A 22,493-nucleotide genomic window follows, 5' to 3' on the forward strand; every position below is an offset into this window, starting at 1 on the left:
ACCAATTAAATAATTTTAATCTATTGGTAACTTATACTTGTACAACCTAGGTGGACTTCAAGGATCCTGGGAACTATATCATGTTACGCTAGATGTCTCTGATAAATTCAGAGTAGTATTTGAAGGGGTTAAAGGAAGAGACACATCAAAGGGTGGTCTGTCTCTGGACGACATCAACCTTTCAGAGACCCAGTGTCCTCAATACACTTGGCGCATTCGTGATTTTTCCAGTCTTCTCGCTACAACCCCTGCCGGTTCAAAAACCTACAGCCCCCGCTTCCTGTCCCCAGATGGTTACTCATTTCAGATTGGTTTGTACATTAATGGTTTGAAGGATAGTCCAGATAAAATGGCAATATACCTCCACTTGACCTCTGGACCCAATGATGACAATCTCCAATGGCCATGTCCATGGCGTCAGGCATCTATGGAGCTGATGGACCAGAATCCAGACATCCAACATCGCATGAACAACATTAGGATGATCACTACAGATCCAACCAAGACCTCAACTGACAGTAAGACACAAACAAAGAGTTGGGGAGGCATTTTTATGAGCCATTAATGCTAAGATATTCTTAGTACTTGGTTACAGATTATGTTAAGTTTGAAGTCAATAAAATGCATTTTATAAATAGTATATTCTCTCTTTGTGCAGCCATGGGTAATGTTGAGTATTTCTGGGATGACCCACGAAAAGTAGGCAGTCTAGTCACTGACACAGATGGCAGTAAATTCTACCGGGGTCCGGGTTCCGGTACCAGCAATTACATCACACATGGTCGTCTGAAGAGTCGAAGCTTCATCAAAGGAAATGATGTCATCTTCCTCCTGTCTCTTGACGGTTTGCCATTTTTATTCCATACCAGTGTAATTTTTATGAATTAGGACAAGAGTTTTAACTTTTCACTTCGTCAATGATAGATGTGACTGGACTTTGGAAGACTCAGACCGGGAGACCAGAAATCCAAGACCTGCAATTAGAGATAGATGACACCATTGGAAGTTCTACAGCAACAGTGGCAATAAGTGTCTTCGTGGCGGCTGCCATGTTCCTGGGTCTTGCTGTGGGCGCAATGTTCTACATGCGGAGGAGGGGGAGACTAATGGAAAGAGACAGAGAGATTGAACCGGAGAGGACAGATGGTTGTATGTTTCTATATACCAGTTTTCTCCTCCCACACTAGATAATTGTACCATTATTAAACAGTACAGTAACTCCCATTAAACTGAATTTTCTCCCACAGAAACCTAGATGTCCATTCAAAAGGACAGTGGACTAGAAAATCCCTATGACACCTTGCAGGATACATAATGAAGCCGTTAATGGAGGAAAAAAAACAAAATCTTTCCAGAATTTGTCAGATTGTGTTTTCATTACCGAAAATGGAGCTACTGAATCAGCTTGCCCTTCTCTGTATCCAAAATGAATATGAATAAAAAAATAAAATACAGCTGATAAAACTATTGTACTATTCTCAAGACGATACTGTTACTAGATTACTAGCACTTCTCGTAGTCTTTGCTTTCATAAGATGAATTGCTTTTTTGTACTACTCATTAGTAGATTACTTTGGACAGACGCTTTTGCTAAATTATTACATGGAAATGTAAAAAAAATAAAAGCACTTGATCAAAATAAATACTCAACAATTGATGCTCACAGTTTATGAGTGGTTTCTTATGGTCTTTAACAAAGTGCTATATTACAAATAATTTAAAATGTTATTTACATTCCTGAATTTTCAAGAGATGCAGCTGTCCATTGGCACTGCACTATATGAGAAACATCACATTCTCTGAGACAATGACCTGGTTGTCATCCTGCATGCACTCCAGCAAAATATTAATCTTGTTCTGGTCAAACTCCTCGACCTGGTCTTTGTTAATGTGAGTTAGAAGATCAGCACACCACTGACTGAGACCGCGACACCTTAAAGGATTTCATTAGAGCTGCCTCGAAGACTTTCTATCTAAACTAGTCAAGTCAAAAGGGTCACACTGTTAAAAATCAGTATCCATATCTAATGTGCAGTTACATTGTGGAACCGATTCAAAAAAAGAAACATGATTGAAAAAAATCCAGACCAGTTCATTATTGTAGCACAAGTATTGGAGGAATAGTCCAGAAAAATTCACAGTATTGACACAAGCCAGAGTCTATTATCTGATAATGAGGAGGACTCTCTTGTACTTGTCCTGACTGATCTCAGCCTTCTTCCTTTGACTGCTTCTCTAAGATGTTGGTCTGCTCTTCTGACATGACTGAGCTGTCACCACCACCACATATGAGACAACATCATATTATCACCACCACCACATATAAGGCACCATCATATTATAATGGCTTAGTACATTCAAAATATTAAAATTCACTGTAGAAAAATAAAAGAAAAAACTATTAAACTGGTTACATTGACTTTATTTATTTTATTTTATTTATTTATTTAATAGGGACAGTGCATATGAATGAACATAGCTTTTCAGTAATGTACATATGCCAAAGTTAGCCCCCAGGCTATTTTACATTTGTAGTCCCATGTGAGGTCCTCAACGATACCTAGTAACAAAGCTAAACATTTAATTTTAACATGATTCGACTTAATTTAAAAGACACTACATTTAACAACAACGTACAAGAAAGGCCGCAGTTAGCAAACAGGGCATCTAATATGGCATACTCATACGGACGGACATGACGGACACACACATATACACATACACAGTAAAGTGCTACTCAAAGTGCATTAAGTGCATTATCCATTTCTTAAAGTGCTTTTAGATGCTGCCAAGTGCTTGATCTAGTTTGGTATACATACATACACTTATAAAGTAATAAAATGAACCGTACCCATTTATCTAAATTACAACAATTATCATTAGTGGGCACATACTTGATTTGTTTTAAGCCATTGCTTAAGTTGGTTCTTAAAACTGGGAAAAGTCGGTTTTGTTCCAGATCTCTATCCCCTTAATTAATCCCACTCCTAACCATAGTTATTTTAGAAATAATTAATTTATTGCAAAATATCAAAAGTAGTATCCAGTCCAAAAGATGAGGCATTCCAGCCGCACTCCTCTCCAGCGGAATTCAGTAGGTTTGTGTGAGGGGCAAAGTAGAATTGAAGTTTTTAATCGCTGAAAATATAGTCCAGATTATTATCCTGATCCACGTCATGAATGGGCCTATTTCTCATTCAAATACACCTCACCAGAAACACTGCATGTCGCAATCTGTGATGAAGCAGACAAGAGCCAATGAACATTTGATTTTGATTTTTTTTATTTGTAATAAGCGTGTCAATGCAGGTATTGCTGCTGCTCAGAATTCTGTAGTTTGCTTCGGTTCTTTGCAGTCATATGGATTCTGACGATTAGGATTACAGTGCACAAATAAAGTTTGCTTTTTGGCGTATTTTATGGTTCTATTGTGGTTCACAGCATGTCAGAGAATACATATCAAAGTAAATATGACTTAAGTACAGGGTAAGACTGCATTAATTTTATAAATTTTAAGAGTTTAAAGTGTAGTCTTGTTTCACATTATGTTTTTTTTTTCTAAACATAAGTAAATGTACATTTTATAGAACATTTTATAAAACCACTTTTTACATGAAATAAATACAAGTTCTCATGAGATCACATTGGCTTAACATAAGTACAAAGTGGATTTAATAAAAGGAGCTGGACCAGTGGTTATAGCATCAGAATCTGATCACAAGTATGTAAACCAAAATACCCTCTAAAAAAAAAGTAATTTATGGTATGACCACTGTGGCCAAATGGCTAAAAAAAGTGGGCATTATTGTGCCATGTAATGACTCTCCAGTATGAACCCTATTGTGTCCGGTCAAAAGAATAAGAGACAAAGGTCAGCCAACTCAGTGGAGTTTTGTGCAAGACAAGCTACTAACACTGCAGTTTAGACGCATGCACCAAATGTGCTAATAATGTCTCAAGTGCCATCAGATGCCAAATGTTTTTCTATGGTCGATCTGGCTAATGACAGATCAGTATGCAAGTATACCCAGTCAATTCTGGTTTGCATTCAATTTAAATGGGAAAGTTTAAAGAACCATTACTCCTGACACCTGCACCACTTCATAGTATGCAGACCAACAAAGGAGCGGTGTGAAAAAGACACTGTTAAACTGGTCATAAAGCAAGCTTGTCAAAGTTACAGTTTGCACAACACCAAGTTACATTTTTTCGGTGAATGTCATTAAAGGAGAGAGGAACTGACAAAACTGGTTGAGGCCATTCAAAAAATTCCAAAACCAGCTACAAAGAAACAACTTTTGTCATTCTTTGGAAGGTGTTCACATTGTAGCACATTCATCACAAATTATGCAATCCTAGAAGCCCCTCAGAACGCACTGACTCGTGAGAAGTGTTTACAGTCTCATGACAAAGTGAAATGGACTGAAAAGGCAGAAAATGTCTTCAAAGTTTGAAAATGAAATTACTGAGCACGCCTTCTCTGTGTCTAACTGATGTGATCCATTTGTGCAGACTGTGGATGAAAAAAATGGCTGTATGACATTTGTGCAGTTGCATGGGTGCAGGTTGAAACCAGTAGGTAATTTTTCTAGAAAATTTTAGAAAAAAAGTAGAAAAAACCATAATGGTTTCCCAAGAAATCATTGGTTACACTGATGCAACACTGCTGGTTACACACGCTGTGTCAATAATTCTGCTGAAACAGGAAACTTCATATCTGTCTACTGCTCACTGGCTAAGATACCACACTGTATTTCTAAAAAAAATAAAGAAAAAAAAATTATATATATATATATATATATATATATATATATATATATATATATATATATATATATATATATATATATATATATATATATATATATAATATGACAGTGAAACACTGCTCTGTGTTAAATCTTACCACTCTGTTAAGAAGAAGGTATAACTTTACTGTGTAACTGTGCTTGAAGCTGTTTGGAAGCAATGGCCAGACCTCAGAGAGACCCTCTTTGACAATGCTGACATGATGCTTTTTGTTTAGGGGTCAGCCTCTAGAGACCCTGAGACAGGAAAAACAAGGTTGGCTATACTGTAACTACGGAACATGATGTGATTTTGTCTGTGTTATTGAAGTCTATTCAGCCCAAGCAACTAAACTAGTGGCAATAAGAGACATGCAGCAGATTACTGCCTAATGAATTTAACTTTCTGATTCTATTTCAGACATGTGGACCTTTGCAAAAATAGAGAAAAATAATCTAATTTCACCAAATGATGATGTAAACACAGGTGCCCTAAAATGATGATGATGATTTCCCAGATTTAGTCTATTCCACCATGGGTGACTAGAAGCCAATAACTTCATAAATCGTGTACTTTTTGGTTTAATTACTTTGCACATTGTTTACACTGATGGACAGCTACACCATACACTGTAATACAGGTAATTTTAGATTTCCCATCTGTGTGGCTCTTTAAATTAATTACTCTAATCTACGACTTCTAATCTATTCCGTCGATAGATCTTTTATTTTTGTCAATCTTAATTTCTCAAGCTATGTCAATTAACACACACACAAACACACACTTCCCTTCTGTCAAACTTGTGTCACGTTATCTAGTAAATAAACCAGACATATGTAATTAAAATTACTCGGTTTAACAATATGGCAAGGAAAGAGAACATAGTCTCAAGTTATGCATCGAAACGTGAACGTGTCCGGCATCTGGTGTCTGTGTGATTACTGGTGTGTGCATATCAGTTAGACATCAAGCGATTGTAAAACATCTAATGGTTTTAAATGGTCTTAACTCGATTGTGAAACTAACTACTTTTAAGGGATCTGTGTCATTTAGCCGCCCAAAAAACATCCACTCAAACACCCAATGTTCGTTTTAACAAGACAGATATATATACAGTACAGACAAAACAAAAGTTTGGTCACACCTTCTCATTCAAAGAGTTTTCTTTATTTTCATGACTATGAAAATTGTAGATTCACACTGAAGGCATCAAAACTATGAATTAACATGTAATTCCAATAATGTGGAATTATATATGGAATTATAAACATAACAAAAAAAGTGTGAAACAACTGAAAATATGTCATATTCTAGGTTCTTCAAAGTAGCCACCTTTTGCTTTGATTACTGCTTTGCTCACTCTTGGCATTCTCTTGATGAGCTTCAAGAGGTAGTCACCTGAAATGCTCTTCCAACAGTCTTCAAGGAGTTCCCCGAGAGATGCTTAGCACTTGTTGGCTCTTCTGCCTTGTGTCTGCGGTCCAGCTCACCCCTAAACCATTTCGATTGGGTTCAGGTCCGGTGACTGTGGAGGCCAGGTCATCTGGAGCAGCACCCCATCACTCTCCTTCTTGGTCAAATAGCCCTTGATGCCTTCAGTGTGACTTTACAATTTTCATAGTCATGAAGATAAAGAAAACTCTTTGAATGAGAAGGTGTTTCCAAACTTTTGGTCTGTACTGTATATCAAAACGTTTTGCACCCTTGGATTCCAGATTTTTAAATAGTTGTATTTCAGCCAAATATTTTCCTATCCTAACAAACCATACATCGATGTAAAGCTTATGATATAAAATAATGGAGGAAATAGATACCCTAAAAGGAGACATATGAGTATGCATTATGATTGGATGAGATAGAAACATCCTGGTTTGATTGGGATACAAATACTGAGTAGAAGAGTTCCTCTTTGTCACACACTGTGCAGATGCTCTGTATGATTGTCTGACTTTCTTGCAAGAATAAACCTTGTTTTTTTTATATTGTTTTAGTTATTGTTTCACAACAAGAGTTGGAAACATTTTTCCATACCAAGGGTGAGTAAATCTTCAGCAAATTGTCATTTATGTGAATCAAACTCCTTCTAACTTTTAGCCAAATCGTTATCAATAATAACTTATACCATGTCTAATAATATCAAGTTTACCATTAGTGTAGTAAATCATAAACTATCGGATACAAGCTCATATCACTGCAGACTACGCTCTTTTGTTCTATAAATTGGTTAATACACAATGCGCTGATGTTCTGAAGAGAGCGTCTCAGAGTGAAGTTCTCATGGCGTCTCTCCATACATTACTGATTCTGTGTGGATGTGCCACAGCCCTGTGTTTGGTGAGTACAGAATTCAGATGTCAGAGAAACAATTTTGCGATCATGTGTTAATTCATATTGTGTTAAAGCAAAACTTACACAGCTATTGTTATATTAAAATACAATGACCTTGTTGAAGACTGAATAAGTTTTATGATACTTTGTGGTTATTTCATACAATATCAAAACTTACACTGTAATAGCTTGTTGTTGTAAATGTGCACCTCTGACACTTATCTCTCAAATGTTTTCTTTAAAAGCCAACATCTTCACTCACAGGTGAGTCATAACATTCACATAATTTTAATATAACAGTTTTTTCTATTGATATATATTATTTTCAGAATTTGACCTTTTGTGTAGGCAATACAGTGATTGATGTGGATAATGGAAAAGAACTGGATATATTTGAAATAAATGAAGGTTTGTGGAAACATTAATATTGCATCTTAAATCTGTAGCATAATTTCTATAATAGTTTTGCATTAACTGCTGTCTCATTCAACAGTGGCAGGACTTGACCTGGTGGAAGGAGACATTCTGATAAATGAGGTCAGTGTTTTCTTTGAACAAATTCTCATGCTACTTTCCACAAACAGGATACAAATTTGGGCCTGAATCTCTGGGCCTAAAAAAAAAAAATATATATTTTTTAATGACATTCTTAACTTTCAGAAATTGTCAACATTAACCTCAAGAGGTCAGACTTATGTGTAAATACAGTTAGATACACTAAACATCACAAACATAAAAATTAAAACATTTTATTTAAATAAAATAAATCCTTGTTTGTTTATATTTAACAGGGAGAAGACAGAAACACTATTTTGGGTGAAAAGTATCGATGGCCAACCACTGTGCCATATGTCCTAGACAGCAGCCTCGGTCTGTGAATATAATAATAACTGATTCAGTTCTGTTGAATTTATGCTTTGTATCTGATATTATAATTCTAACTTAATATTTGATCCAAATTACTCACTCACTGTCCTCATTATTTTCTTATTTTATTTATTTATTATTATTATTCTTTTTTTCTATAGAAATCAATGCTAAAGGTGTGGTACTGAGAGCACTTGAGCAATACAGACTTAAGACCTGTATTGACTTTAAACCCTGGGATGGAGAGCCAAACTACATTTTCATATTTAAAGACGATGGGTAAGAAAACACACACATTACATAAACTCATCATCACACATTGTGCAATAATCAAAATGCCATTCACATTTATGTAAATGGATGTCACATTTCTTTCAAACAAAATCTTATTTTTAAAGTCCCCATGGAATCAAAATTTAAGATTTTTTGTTTTGTTTTTGAGTATGAATATGTTATCTGTAAGCTATAGTGTGCTCCAAAACAATTAAAAAATTAGCATTTAAAGATGTAACCATTCAAAACTTACAGGGCCCTATCATACACCTGGCACAATGCGACGCAACGCATTTTCCCATCCAGCGCCATGTTGTTTAATTAGCAAATGCATTTGCGCTCATTTTTGCGCCCATGGGCGTGCTGGTCTAAAAAAGAGGTGTTCAGGCGCATTGCTGGTGCATTGCTATTTTAAGAAGCTGCGCCATAGACCAACTCAAACCTGGTCTAAAGTCTAAAGTTAATGTTTTTTCTTTGTTATTTAAAGAGCATACATGCTGCTTATTAAACACAGGGACGCACAGCAGCACACAAACATGCCAAATATTAAAAATTAAAGGATTGCAATGCATAAGATTTTTTTTCTAGGCTAATTATATATATATATATATATATATATATATATATATATATATATATACTGAGAAATATGTCATGGAATATGAGACTCTGATTGCACGTTACGCCCAAAAAACACCCATTACTCATTAAGAGAATAGGGACAGCCCGCTTAGACCATGCGCACAGGTGCCAACCGTTTTTCCGTCGTTAAAATAGCAAAAGTGGATTTGGACACGCCCTGGGTGCACCTGCGCTGTGCACTTTACACTTTGGGTTTAGATCGTTAAAATAGGGCCCACAGTCTCTAACTTTTCTCAATATGAATAAACTATTTTTCAGCTTCTGGTCAAACTTTCTGTCCAAACAAATGCTTTCTAGAATCCAAAGCACCCCTTCCCTTAGACTAGATGCTGAAATCGGTCACTTGTTCACAGAGTTACTATTACTATTATTATTATTATTATTATTATTATTATTATTATACAGCATTAAAATCTATTCTTCTCACATTTATTTGTGGTTGTACTGGTGAATCCAGATCTCAACAAGAGATCACAGCAATTTACCCAAGCACCTTACGAAGGATATGTGCAGTGCCCATGAGTGTGATCTTTTGTACTTCACTAGCTGACAGATGTCCTGGGAGCATTTTTAAGTTATGAATGAAACCTTTCTTTAATGTTCATAATTCTCCTATTATCACTGGTACAGTTAGAGTTTTACATTTTTACATTATTATTATTATTATTATTATTATTATTATTATTATTATTATTATTATTATTATTATTATTATCTGTAGTAGTTGTGGTGTTTCAATGTTACAACCAACATTCCAAAATACAGTATAACCAATCTTGTTCAGTCTTGTTCAATCTTGGTTGATGCTGCACATCTACCATCACACGTGCAGTGCAAATTTTGCACATATTTTACACACCTGCATTTAAATGCAGCTGCATTTTTTTTTTTTTTATTAAATTATATGAAAGCATGTAGGGCTGGGTGATAAATCGATTTTATCGCTTAAAGAGCCACACAGATGGGAAATCAAAAATTACCTGTATTACAGTGTATGGTGTAGCTGTCCATCAGTGTAAACAATGTGCAAAGTAATTAAACCAAAAAATACACGATTTATAAAGTTATTGGCTTCTAAAGTAAGTAGTCGACTCTGAATCGCTGAAACAAGTCGTTATAGATTTCAAATCTTTTGCCCATCTCTATGTACATCACTAGGAACACTTTGCATAATAATCTCCGCCTACCGTCTTGGGAGAAACAAAGCTCTGACCTGCCCCACCCCCCACACAGACGCTCTGGTTGGTGTGATAGCATCATGTCGAGGAGACAGTGTGTTTTTAATTGTAAAGGCAAGTTTGTTTTATTTTCACTGCCAAAGAATGAAGATCAGAAGAACCAATGGCTAAAATTCAGTTTTACCAAAGCAGTACAACAAATCCCTTTTGTTGTGTTCACAACATTTCACTGATGACTGCTTTTCTAATCTCGGTGAGTTCAAGGTGGGATTTTCAAAGCGTTTGGCCATAAAAGAGGGTTCATTACCAACTTCATTTGGACCAACAAGCATCTCCGAATCACAACGCGAAGTATGATTATGAAGTTATGTGTTTGTTTTCTTCCCGAGCATCTTATCAGTATGTGTGCTGTCTGCATCCTTTATCTGCGCTGATCTTCATTTACAAACACGTCATTAAAATGAAGTGTAACTCCGTGAATACTCAACGAAGAGACATGAAAGAGATACTGTATCTATAGAAAGCTTGACATGTCTTCTTTAAAACTAAACAAGTGCTGCTAACAGATATTCAGTGATAAAGTAATCCATATGAAAACAACGCGATGTCCGTTATTCACGTCTCCCTTTATTATATCTAATGTGACCATGCCCCTGCGCTGAACGCGCTATTCAGATTCAAACTGAAGCGCACGGCTTGAATACACCCACACAGAAGAAAAAGCAGCAAGACTGTTCAAGTTTTTTATTTTACTGTTTGCTTCGCGGTGAGAGGAATAAGACATAATTCACCCCAAAAAGATGCTAAAGCATTGTTTACCTTGAAGTTGTGTGCGGAACAACGTACCAATCAAAACTGACTATGTCAGTTGAAAGGTGGGGTTTAAGGAAACTGAATCTTTTGAACAGCTTTGCCAGAACCGTTTAGGGATCTCTGAAAATTGAGGTAATTTTAAAATGATATTTTGACAAAATGACAATGTTTTTTAACCTGGGATGGATTTAAACCTATTGTACAGGACTTATAAACAGTGATAAGAAGCTTAGAATTTTCATCTTACTGGCTCTTTAACTCAAATTTGTAATTTACATCGGTTTGTATGAATGAAAATCTGTTTTCTTTTTAACATCCACCGACGCTCCATTCAGGTTCCCGTAGTTCTGAGTGGCTCAACCCTCCCCGCAAGTCTGACAGAGACACGCTGCCGAGCAAAGGATGAGCGGAGCCTGTGATTCTGACTGGAGCAAGGAGAGGATATTAAGAGTCTGAGCGTCGTGGTTTTCACTCGCTTCAAGAGGCTCCATCACGAGTACAATTCATGCCAACAGCCCGTAAATAACTGGATATTCAGCAATAATTCATGTTGAACATAATTAGCTATGGTTTGATCAGGTTTTAATGACTGCAAGAGTCGAGCGGGATGTTAAAGGCTAAGGAGTTTGTCTGTTTCTATTACTGATTATTTTCGGATTTAAGCATGATTTAAACAGATACAGCACATTCACACGCAATCGCTTTAGCAATAATGCATTCAAACAAATGCAATCTTACAGTCCTACTACATCATCAGTAGGCTATTTGATTTTGAAATCTTGAAGAAATTAATCGATCTGTTTAGATAAAATAACTGACAAAAATGTACTGTTATTTTCCTCACAAACAAAATTTGCACAGCAGAAAGCAGCAATTAAAGATTTAATGCTTACAATGCTATTAGTTTGGCATGGGATAGGGAAAAAAGCTTACACACCTAAACCATAGCCTAAGCCACTTTCCTAAGCCACAACTCTCCTGTTATTTTTTTATTATTATTATTTTATATAGGCTACGTTATGCACATAACATTTCAAACATACTGAAGGCGGATAGGTGTTTCTAGTATCAGTGCGCGCGGAGCTGATGCTCTGAGCGCGGAAGGAAGTTGTTGCTGCTCTAGCTACTCTCACAGACTCTGCTGCAGTAAAATAATATGATGATATAATCATGCAGGCAATACAGATATTTATTAAAAACATTAAAAACAAGCAGGGCTGTAACATAACACATTAAAAAACGCACGCCAGGTTTACCCTGGACACGAGTGGCGTGATCTGACATAAGACAACAGAACCCAGTGATGGATACACTGGACACGATCCCCATCAGTGAACTGATGCTCGTTCTGTTTATGATGAAATGTACTGATACTGTGTTCAGATGATTTGACACTATAGTGTGATGTCAACAAGTTTAGACACACTTTTAGCTTAGTGGGGCGTCCGTAGATATAGTAAAATATATTTAAACTTGCTCTGACCTCCGTCCATGACACTGACTCACTGCGGAGCTGCAGTTTTTATTAAACCTTTATTTAACCAGGGAAATAATCACATTGAGATAAATATCTCATTTACAAGTGAGCCCTGGCCAAGGTAGCAGCACACAATATACATAACTACATAAAACAAGTTGCACAACACACACACATATACAGCAATAAAACAAGATTAAACGTTAAGAGCAAGTACAGATTTGAATGTTTGGTTGAACTATAACTTGAACTCATTAATTGAAATAAGTACATCAAGTTTCAATGATCTTTGGATCTCATTCCAAGCAGCTGATGCGGGATAAATAAAAGCAGTTTTTCCAAACTCTGTCTTCATTAAAGGAACATTTAAAAAAATATATCTACTTGAACGTATATTATACCCTTGACTATTATAAGTTAATAGATTATTCATATATTGATGAAGCTGGCCAACTAATGCCTTATACACAAGTATGAGCCAGTGCTTGTACCTTCTTATATGAAGTGAAGGCCAACCTACCATTTCATACAGTGCACAATGATGAGTTTGAATCTGAACAGCTCTTAACTCTGAGTGGATGGTTAGATGGATGATGGGCTAGTATAAACAAATAATAATAATAAAATAAAGGTCTTTCCAGCATTAAGGTAATAAAATTACAGTTTTTTTTTTTTTATCATCTTGTCTCAGTTATACATTTATAACTATATTAAAACTTGTTTTGAAAACAGCACTTTTCAAAACAATTACAGCTGCATCTTGTAAAATGTTTATACAGTAAAATTCTGTAAAATTTTGCTGTAGAAACTACAGCAATTTTTTACAGTGTAACCCTTAACACATATGAACGAACACATACTTTAAATGTGCCATATGCAGAAATTGAGGTAAAAATATCCATAACATGACCTACACGCATCAAAAGAATGAGAAGAAATAAGGGCGATGATGTCATTAAAAAAATGTCAAGTTATAGTGCTGCAGAGATATCAACCTTAATTAGCATTAGCATTACTAACCCCGGCCCGACAGGTGTTGTAATACCAGTTTCGGCCGTGGGAGGCGGTATGCGGGCAACATATCCACCAGCCAACCTGCAATACACGAATAACTCGCAGGGCTTGTGGGCTAGTACTTGAACCTGATGTCAATCGTGTGGAAAGTACAGCCCACTACTTTCAGTTCAGGGAAAAGAGCGGAAGGATAGCTGAAGCCCTTGGCAAGAGACCAACACCCGCTACAGGGAAACAACCGCGCTCGGAATCACAAATCCAATCCAATAAGAACGTCACCCATTTTATTATATAGGGCATTGCATGTCTTTACTCATGTACATCTCATCAGTAAAGACGCTCCTGTAATTAGGAGTATATCTCAGCAAGTGTGTTCAGATCAGGATTGCCAGGTTTTCACAACAAATCCTGCCCAGTTGCTTCTCAAAACTAGCCCAATCTCGCTTCCAGAAGGTTCCCCGATAAAACATTGCTTCCCGGGGTTAAAATATAGTTTTTTTTTAGCAGGGTTGCCTTGGTAAAATTCGCATTTTAGGGGCTAAATATCACGTTATTTGTATTGGGGTCGCTGTGACCAGCGGACATGAAAAACAACCACCACAGACTTGGCAACACTGGTTGGCATTTACTACACAGAGCCGTAATTCACTGACAATCTACACAACATCGATGTTAAAATCGCAGGCGATTCTTTGTCGATTTTGAAAGCGATTTTGTGTTAGTTGTCGGTAAACTAAGGCTCTGTGCAGTAACTGCCGCTCCACCTGAACCAGTGTTGCCAAGTCTGCGGTTGTTTTTCATGTCCGCGGTTTGAAGCAATCCCAATACCAATAACATGATATTTAGCCCCTAAAATGCTAATTTTACCATGGAAACCCTTCCCAAAAGTTTATATTTTAACCCCGGGAAGCAATTTTTATCGGGGAACCTCCCGGAAACGCGATTGGGCTAGTTTTGGACTAGTTTTAAGAAGCAACTGGGCAGGATTTGTTGTGAAAACCTGGCAACCCTGATCTGAATGCACATGCTGGAGATATACTTCTAATTACAGGAGCGTCTTTACTGATGAGAGGTGCATGAAAATCGCATTCGATTTTTTGCACAGCCCTATGTATCATAACTAACCTGCTCTGTCTAGTCTGTTGGTCTCCGTGTCCTCTTTGCTTCGTGGTTTTTCTGTGCGTGAAAAAATTGATGTGTGGCGTGAAAGCGTGTGTAAAGAGTTAATTGCGTCTGTCTCACGGTGAATGCTTGAGAGTTGGCACATTAGTTCTCAAGCAGAATAAAGGACAGGTTGATTATTGCTGTTTAGCGTTTGTATTAATCTATGATGTGTCCCTGTTTGCCTACAGGGACATAAAAAAATAAATTTAAAGTGATACGTGGACCAAGGTGTCTGAGATTGTTCATTTTAAGTAAATGATCCTAATATTTCGTCCACAAAAATATTTAATGAGGTTATAACTCCTTGTGGTTAGTCTGCACGAGATCAACAAGCTTGTTTGCTTTGCGGCCGCTTTAAATACAAAATAAGCATTTGATCTACGTTAGAGCGTCTGAGCGCTCACAAATCTTTCTGCAGCGTCGTGAACAGAGTGGCAAGAGTGATTTTTGACGCTCTAGACGCCGGCGGTGTGAACGCACAGTTAGGCTTCGGCTATGGCTGTAGTGTTGTTGTGAAAGTAGGGGCGGAGCATAGAGACTATGCCGTTTCTCGTTTGTTACTCTAGAGTAGACCAATTCACTTTATTGAGGCATACTGCCCCCATCTGGTATGGAATGTGGAGTATGACTTGATTTTTTTTGCCAAACATTACAGATGGCACCTTTAATTACACTTATTTAAATATACTTAATTCAATCATACATACTTTATACATACACTACTGTGCAAAAGTCTTAGCCACGTTAGTATTTTCACTTAAAAGAATGGTGTTCAACCAGTTATTTATATATCTTGCTATAGTGTGTCAGTAGAAAATATCAGTTTACATTTCCAAACATTAATTTTGCCATTGTCAGACTGCTTGTGCATTCAAATTCGCACTAGGTTATTATTAAAATTAAAGGCAAACTGATATTTCCTACTGACACACTACAGCAAAATATATAAATAACTGGCTTAAAACCCTTTTTTGAGGTGAAAATAGTAATGTGCCTAAGACTTTTGCGGAGTACATTTTAAAAACGACATTGTTGCAACTTTATAAAGAATGAGCATACAGTAATTCACAGAACTGATTAAACACAGTGACTGACAGCACTCATCTTAAAGGGATAGTTCACTCTCAAATTAAATTTTGATATGTTTTAGCTTACCTCAAGGACATCCAAGATGTAGGTTTCTTTGTTTCCTCAGTATTTCCCATTTTGATATTTTTAGGTCCAACCATTCTTGTCTGTGACTCACATAATGGATGTCTATGGTCACCACCTCAAAGAGCATGCACAGAGTAGTCAAAATTAAACAATTCCCCATTGTAAGTACACATTGATGACCTAAGACATGAAACGAGCGGTTTGTGTAAGAAAACTAACAGTATTTATATCGTTTGCACCTCTTGTACACAACCACGTCCAACTGATCTGAGTACACGAGTGCTTCCCGATGTGACGTGCGCGCGCGCTCTGGCTTTAGTCTGTGCAAGCACGGAAAGCCCCGGATGTGATCTCTCGTGCACGCACATCACTCATTGTTTACCACACGCTACGCCATCAATCTGCACTGTCTGAAATATAATGCAGTAATTGTAATTAATTAATTTGTTTATAATGCACCCTATAATTGTTGCGTTTATAATAAAAATACAACACATTACTCACTCTATTGACAGCGTGCCATTGGGTCCCTCTGGCATTGGACGTCGCCTACAGTTTATACGTGGCAAACTAAACACAACCTGCAAAACGCTGGGTCTCAACAGCAGATGAAAACTAAGGATCTTCAGTCAGGCAGGTAGGAGTGTGATGCGATACTGTCAATGTCCTCGTCGTCGTCTTGTAGTTGTTCCATTCATGACAACATATGCTCTCCACTTCTGTTGGCATCTCACAACACTTGCTACTAAAACACCACCAATTTTGAAGAGATCTCTGTCTCTGAGGCTTGAAGACGTGCTGCTGCAGTGGATCACTCCTGAGTACTTGGTCTGTGTATTCTGGTTCAGATAAATATGGTTGTGAAAAAAATTCAACGTTGTCTATGGATATATTGAAATCGTCTTCCATTGCAATTTCCTGTACGTCTAAATATGTTTAGATCTTCACAGTGAAAGGTAAAACTTCCGAAATCTGTGTAAACCATAGGCAGTAAGTGTAAACAATGAGTGATGTACACGCGCGAGAGATCGCTTCCGGCGCTTTCCGCGCTTGCGCAGACTAAACCAGAGTGTGCGCGCACGTCACATCAGGAAGCACTCCTGCACTCAGATCAGTTGGACGTGGTTGTGAACAAGAGGTAAAAACTATATAAATACTGTTCGTTTTCTTACACAAACCGCTCGTTTCGTGTCTTAGTCATCAATGTGTACTTACGATGGGGAATTGTTTAATTTTGACTCCTCTGTGCATGCTCTTTGAGGTGGTGACCATAGACATCCATTATGTGCATCACAGACAAGAACGGTTGGACCTAAAAATATCAAAATGGGAAATACTGAGGAAACAGAGAAACCTACATCTTTGATGTCCTTGAGGTAAGCTAAAACATACCAAAATTTAATTTGAGAGTGAACTATCCCTTTAACTAAATATCAGAGTGAGTGACAGAGATACAGTATAAACATTATGTATGGTTTTGTATTAAGTAATGACCCTGATTGTGAAATACATTTACATACATTTATTAGCCTTAGATAAAGGGAAGCACAACTTGAGAAATGAGAGCATCCAAGGTGAAAGCTATGGATTTATTTTAAATATTTGTAATGTTCTTTAATGTTACCCATAGTTTTTTTTTTCTTCTTCTTCTTTTTTTTAAGTATCGGTTCAGGTACCGTTTAGGTACCGTTTTAAAAGTATCGAAAAGGCACTGGACCCTACTTAAAAGTTATTATTTCTCACTGGCTCATTTACCAAATGCTACTGTAGGTAGGTCGTTAGTGAGACATTTTAATAAATTATCGTTTGCGATTGACGACGCGATTGACAATGTTGTGATAAGTAGGCTATACCAACTTTATAACTCGTGTGTAACTTTGCCCTTGCAGATTGCTTGGATGTACATTTACATTCCATTAAAGGTTATTGATGAAATGCCTCTGAAGTTTGACTTTTTGCACCATAACAATACTTACAGGCAACTAGTGATCATATCTCTAGTTCTATGATGTATTTGCATTGTACTAAAGTGCGTTCATTTTCAATGAACATATATGCGGCTGAAACAGGTAGCCTAGTTTTTCCTTACAGTACTTTTACTTTTATAGTTTAAGTAGTTTTTTTTAAACCAGTACTTTTACACTTTTACTTGAGTAAAAAGCTTGAGTTGATACTTCTACTTGAGTAATGAATGCCAATACTTTTGTCACCACTGGTTGCTGATTGGCTGGAAGTTCAGTAGTTGTTGAAGTGATGTCTTGGGAAGCCCGTGGTTGGGCGTTGACTGAAGTCGCGGAGTTTGGGACTGGTTGAAGTTGGACGGGCACTCGGAGTCAGACTCGGAGACACAGCGTTACCAACTTTACTCAAAAAACATGAAACTCTCAAACGGAAAAGAAAAGTAACTAAAGTAAAAGAACATAAGTAAAGTTTGATGAGACTAGGTGGTATTTCTTCTCATCGTGGCTAAGTAGCAGCAGGCGTGCAGGCCGAAGCATGCTGGAATCGCGCTCAAAGAACGCTAGCAGTGATGATTAAAAGCATGGTTAATAGCAAAAGCTAAGAAGCAAACTACAAGCTAAAAGCAGGATTTGATTGTGTCCTGAGTATTTCAACTGGTCTTTTGGCCACACTTCAAATGTTGTCTTGACCAATTAGATATTGTCTATTCTCGGGGTATCTTTGCTGAGGGACCTGACGTACCTAAGCTATTGGCTAGATAACATAACGAAAATATATTGAGTATTATATGCTCAGTTAGGGGCTGCATAACAATTGTATAAAAAAAAAACAATTGCACCAACAATGTAACGTACACAATGTGAAGCGTTCGGAGTGTTGTGGTGCACCTGACAATTTACACCCAGCACCTTAAGAAGAGGAGCACCTGAGGCGATGGAAGAAGGCACTAAATTTGAAGTGCCCATCCAAGCGCTCTTATGTGTGTTCATATAATTTCATGGACGGGAAGCCGACTGATGAACACCCTTCCCCCGAGAAATGGCTCGGCTGTGAGGTTCCTGTAAAGAAGTCACGCTGGGTGCTGAAAAGATTCGGGTAAGCTAACCTTAGATAGCTATGTGCTTGTTTGCCTAACATTAGATTTATGGAGTCCGTTCTATGAATACATTTAAGATCAGTAACAAGCATCTAGCAAAGTACAAAGTACATTTGAACACCAGTGTATACTGTTTTGATTTTAATGCATCTCACACACACACACACACAGTATTCTAAGTATGGGTCCCATTATATATTAATTACTTAATTATCATGATATATTTTAAGTACTAATGTAAAAATTATTTCCAGAGATGTATCGATGACTGCCAGTGATGCAGTGGACAACTATGAGGGTGATCAGATCCACATGCTCCTGTTCCTGCTGAAAGTCACCAGAAGTTACCTGCTGTGATTGTTATTTTTAAGAACCTTTACAATATCACCAGGTATTACCTGCTGTGTATTGTTCCCTTTTGATACTTCACTCATACTGCTAATGGGGAAAAGTTCCTTTCATACCCGATATTGAAGCCTTTTTTCAATAACGCAGTGCAACTGCACTGCCATTGGTTTAATCTGTAAACTTTTTTAAACCAATGACATCACTGCGTAGCTGCACTAGCCGGTGGCGATGCAGCGAGCCAAAGCCCGTCAAAATGGGCGGGGCGAATGGCTATATAAGCAGGCGAATTGCCAGAGGAAATCAGATCTCACTACTTCAGCGACGACTTCACTTTGCTGGATCTCAACTGAACGCCTTCGCAGGAACGAGCTCTCGCCGTCGAAGAGGCACCACGGCGGATCAGCTGAGGTGGCGCTCTCTGAGACCTCATGCTGCTTATGTGAGGGCATGTGAGTCTCGCCTCTCTGTGCTTGCGGATTGCTTTCTTTGATGAAAGCGACCCCCCCTCGCCCCCTCCGTCTTCTTCCTCCCGTGAGGAAAAAACAGCGTGGAAGAGGGGCTCAGTGCCCGGATATGGGTGAAATGTAAGAATGGGCCGGTGATTCCGACATGGCCCACTTGCTGTCTTTAGAGCCCATCGACGCCAGAGCTGGAATGGATGCTAAGCTTCTCCGTATCCTCTCCAAGGCCGTCGAGGAACTCCGTCTCGAGTGGGCCCTCCCTGAAGAGCCGACGTGCAGGCTGGACGAGTGGTACCTAGCGGGACACCCCCGCTAGCGTTCTGTCCCGTTCTTCCCTGAGGTTCATGATGAGCTGACCAAGTTGTGGCGTGCCCCCTACTCGGCCCGCCTTCGCACTTCCTCTGCAGCTCTCACCTCAGTAGACAGCTCTCAGCAGAAGGGATATGAGCGATTGCCGCCCCTAGACGGGGCTGTGGCTGCTCACCTCTTCCCCTGCCGCAGCTGTGGGGTGGAAAAACAAGCGAGCCCTTCCTTCCAAGCCCTGCAGGACAACACTTCAGCGGGCCAAGCCGCTTCAGCACTACACACCATGGCCATATTGCAAGTGTTCCAGGCACAGCTTCTCCATTCCCTGGATGAATCTAGCCCTAATGAATCTGCTTTTCGTGACCTCCGCAGCACCATGGATTTGGCCCTGCGCGCCACAAAAGCCACGGCCCAGGCCATCCAACGATCTATGTCCAACTTGGTTGTGCTGGAGTGCCACCTCTAGATCAACATGACGGAAATAAAGGAGAGCGACAAAGTGGCCTTTCTCGATGCCCCAGTCTCTCAGTCCGGTCTCTTCGGGCCAGCCCTAGAGGGATTTACAGAGCATTTCACTGCAGCACATAAGTCATCCCAGGCCATGCAACATTTTCTGCCCAAACCCTCCAGCTCTGCCTCGAGTCTCTCCAAGCCACACGTTGGCGTGTTCATTGGCCAATAGACCGTGCAAAGCCCGAGCCCACCTCCCTCGACACCACTATTGTTCCGATCAAGACCGGGCTCTCCTCGAGCGCTGGAATCACACCTCAGTTCTTTCCCACCGCGGCTCAGCCTGTCACCGAGGCTTTTCCGGCCGAGGTGCAGTTTGAGGCTGCCTCCTCTAGCGGCGCAGACCGCGCGTCGTAACCAATACATTTTCAGGTGAAGACGCTAAATACAGGTTCGCGGCTAGAAAGTAGTGCGGGAGCTGCGTGGAGTTCCGATCACATACGTATACGGAAATTTCAGATCCAATTTGAGCCTCGGATGTGTTCAAATATTTGAACTTCTGCGACTAGACTGTATGCAAACGCCCAACCGGATTTGATGTATTCTAATCAAATATATCGGTGCGAGGTCAGAATTACCAATATTTTGTTAACTTTAACATTATTCTTCAAACACTATTTATGTAAAATGGTGGGCTATAATAATTATGGGAGAAATAATTATTAAACCATTATTTACTTGATTAGCCCCATAAAACCTACTGTTTTATTTTGGGGGTCATCTGATTTGTGACGATATATTCATACATTATATTCATTCAAATTATTCATTTTACCATGGTGAACATGCCAAGGTAACAGTTGCTGCATGACCAGTTTGAAAGTTCTGCACGACTGCCTAGAGGGAGAAATGTGACTATCGTGTCCAAATGTCGCATGCCATGGAAGGTGGCTTAAAGTTTGTTAAATGAGGTTATGATGTATTTCTGTTGGATGACGATGCCTTTTTTTTTACCACGAAGCCAAGGCATTTTTTCCAGAGTCGTCATCCACACTGAAATGTCCAAAGATATTATCTGCCTTACCGTGCATGTTTAAACCTCACACAGAGATAAGTTTCATGCAATTATTCTGGCAGGAACAATTTATTTAGGGACATATTTCACCATTTACTGGCTGATCGCTTAGAATTTATCTAATACACCACTACCCTCGTTTTGCCGCAGGACAGCAAGTGTGAATAAAAATTCTGTTGTCTGTCTAGGACTATAATATTAAAAGCATGCAAGTAAATATCTTTAGAAACTGCTTGGAAGTGAATAGCACATAACTGCAATTAATGTTATAGCCATAATCATGTCTATTGGTATGTTTTACAAGACTAAATGATATTCATTGTTTTCAGAAGCCTCTGTTTCCACAGTCTATACTACAATGTGAAACCAGTGTTCCAAATTTATCCATTTTGGATGCTGTTTAAAAAGGCTGGAAGGCCAAAACAAGAGGAATGATGCTTTTCCAACAGGAACGTACTAATGTGGACAAAGGCTTAAGGAATTATCAAATTAGGCAACCAATCGCTAAGCTGGCAACACAGTAGGCTACGCATTAATTTTTTTAGGTTGCCCCATCAAATGTTACTAACCTGTCTACTCTTCCCACAGCCAAGAAGGGGGAAGATGGGCCTAGTGGTTAGAGAGTTTGACCCCCAAACCCTAGGGTTGTGGGTTCGAATCTCGGGCTGGCAATACCATGACTGTGGTGTCCTTAAACAAGTCACCAAACCCCCAACTGCTCCCCGGGCGCTGCAGCATAAATGGTTGCCCACTGCTCCGGGAGTATGTTCATGGTGTGTGTGTGTTCACTGCTGTGCGTGTGCACGTCGGATGGGTTAAATGCAGAGCACAAGTTATGAGTGTGGGTAACCATACTTGGCTGAATGTCATGTCACTTTCACTTTTTTTCACTTTCAACAACTACAGCAGTCAAAGCAAGCTCCGCAGGCGGCCAACGCAGCTGTCTCTCCTCTTCTTCTCATGCTCCCCTTTACTTATCTGCTTTCTGTATCTCCTCACTGCCGCAGCAGTGTCTGCTCCCGCAGGAGCCTTTTCTGTATCTCCTCACGGCTGCAGCAGTGTCTGCTCCCGCTGGAGCCTTTTCTGTATCTACCAC

At 38.8% G+C, this 22,493-nt stretch overlaps 2 protein-coding genes across 13 annotated transcripts in view; both read left to right on the forward strand.

Moving 5' to 3' along the window:
- Window positions 1–1,657, forward strand: part of LOC127983865 (meprin A subunit beta) — a 163,470-nt gene extending 161,813 nt beyond the window's left edge. For all 11 annotated transcript variants that reach the window (XM_052586237.1, XM_052586238.1, XM_052586239.1 and 8 more), the window contains 4 exons: window positions 51–518; window positions 659–844; window positions 925–1,149; window positions 1,248–1,657. In XM_052586237.1, the coding sequence (XP_052442197.1) occupies window positions 51–518; window positions 659–844; window positions 925–1,149; window positions 1,248–1,249 (881 nt within the window). In that variant the 3' untranslated portion in view covers window positions 1,250–1,657. The remainder of the gene's footprint in view (window positions 1–50; window positions 519–658; window positions 845–924; window positions 1,150–1,247) is intronic.
- Window positions 1,658–6,711: 5,054 nt separating this feature from the next.
- LOC127983867 (meprin A subunit beta-like) overlaps window positions 6,712–22,493 on the forward strand; it is an 83,938-nt gene continuing 68,156 nt past the window's right edge. The window contains exons 1-7 of one of the 2 annotated variants that reach the window (XM_052586245.1): window positions 6,712–6,824; window positions 7,042–7,122; window positions 7,362–7,380; window positions 7,465–7,524; window positions 7,610–7,653; window positions 7,908–7,986; window positions 8,145–8,262. In XM_052586245.1, coding sequence (XP_052442205.1) covers window positions 7,066–7,122; window positions 7,362–7,380; window positions 7,465–7,524; window positions 7,610–7,653; window positions 7,908–7,986; window positions 8,145–8,262 — 377 coding nt within the window. In that variant the 5' untranslated portion in view covers window positions 6,712–6,824; window positions 7,042–7,065. The remainder of the gene's footprint in view (window positions 6,825–7,041; window positions 7,123–7,361; window positions 7,381–7,464; window positions 7,525–7,609; window positions 7,654–7,907; window positions 7,987–8,144; window positions 8,263–22,493) is intronic. The other variant, XM_052586243.1, reaches the window with a different exon arrangement.

The sequence above is a fragment of the Carassius gibelio genome, chromosome B20, assembly GCF_023724105.1.
Source record: "Carassius gibelio isolate Cgi1373 ecotype wild population from Czech Republic chromosome B20, carGib1.2-hapl.c, whole genome shotgun sequence".
NCBI classification, from domain to species: domain Eukaryota; kingdom Metazoa; phylum Chordata; class Actinopteri; order Cypriniformes; family Cyprinidae; genus Carassius; species Carassius gibelio.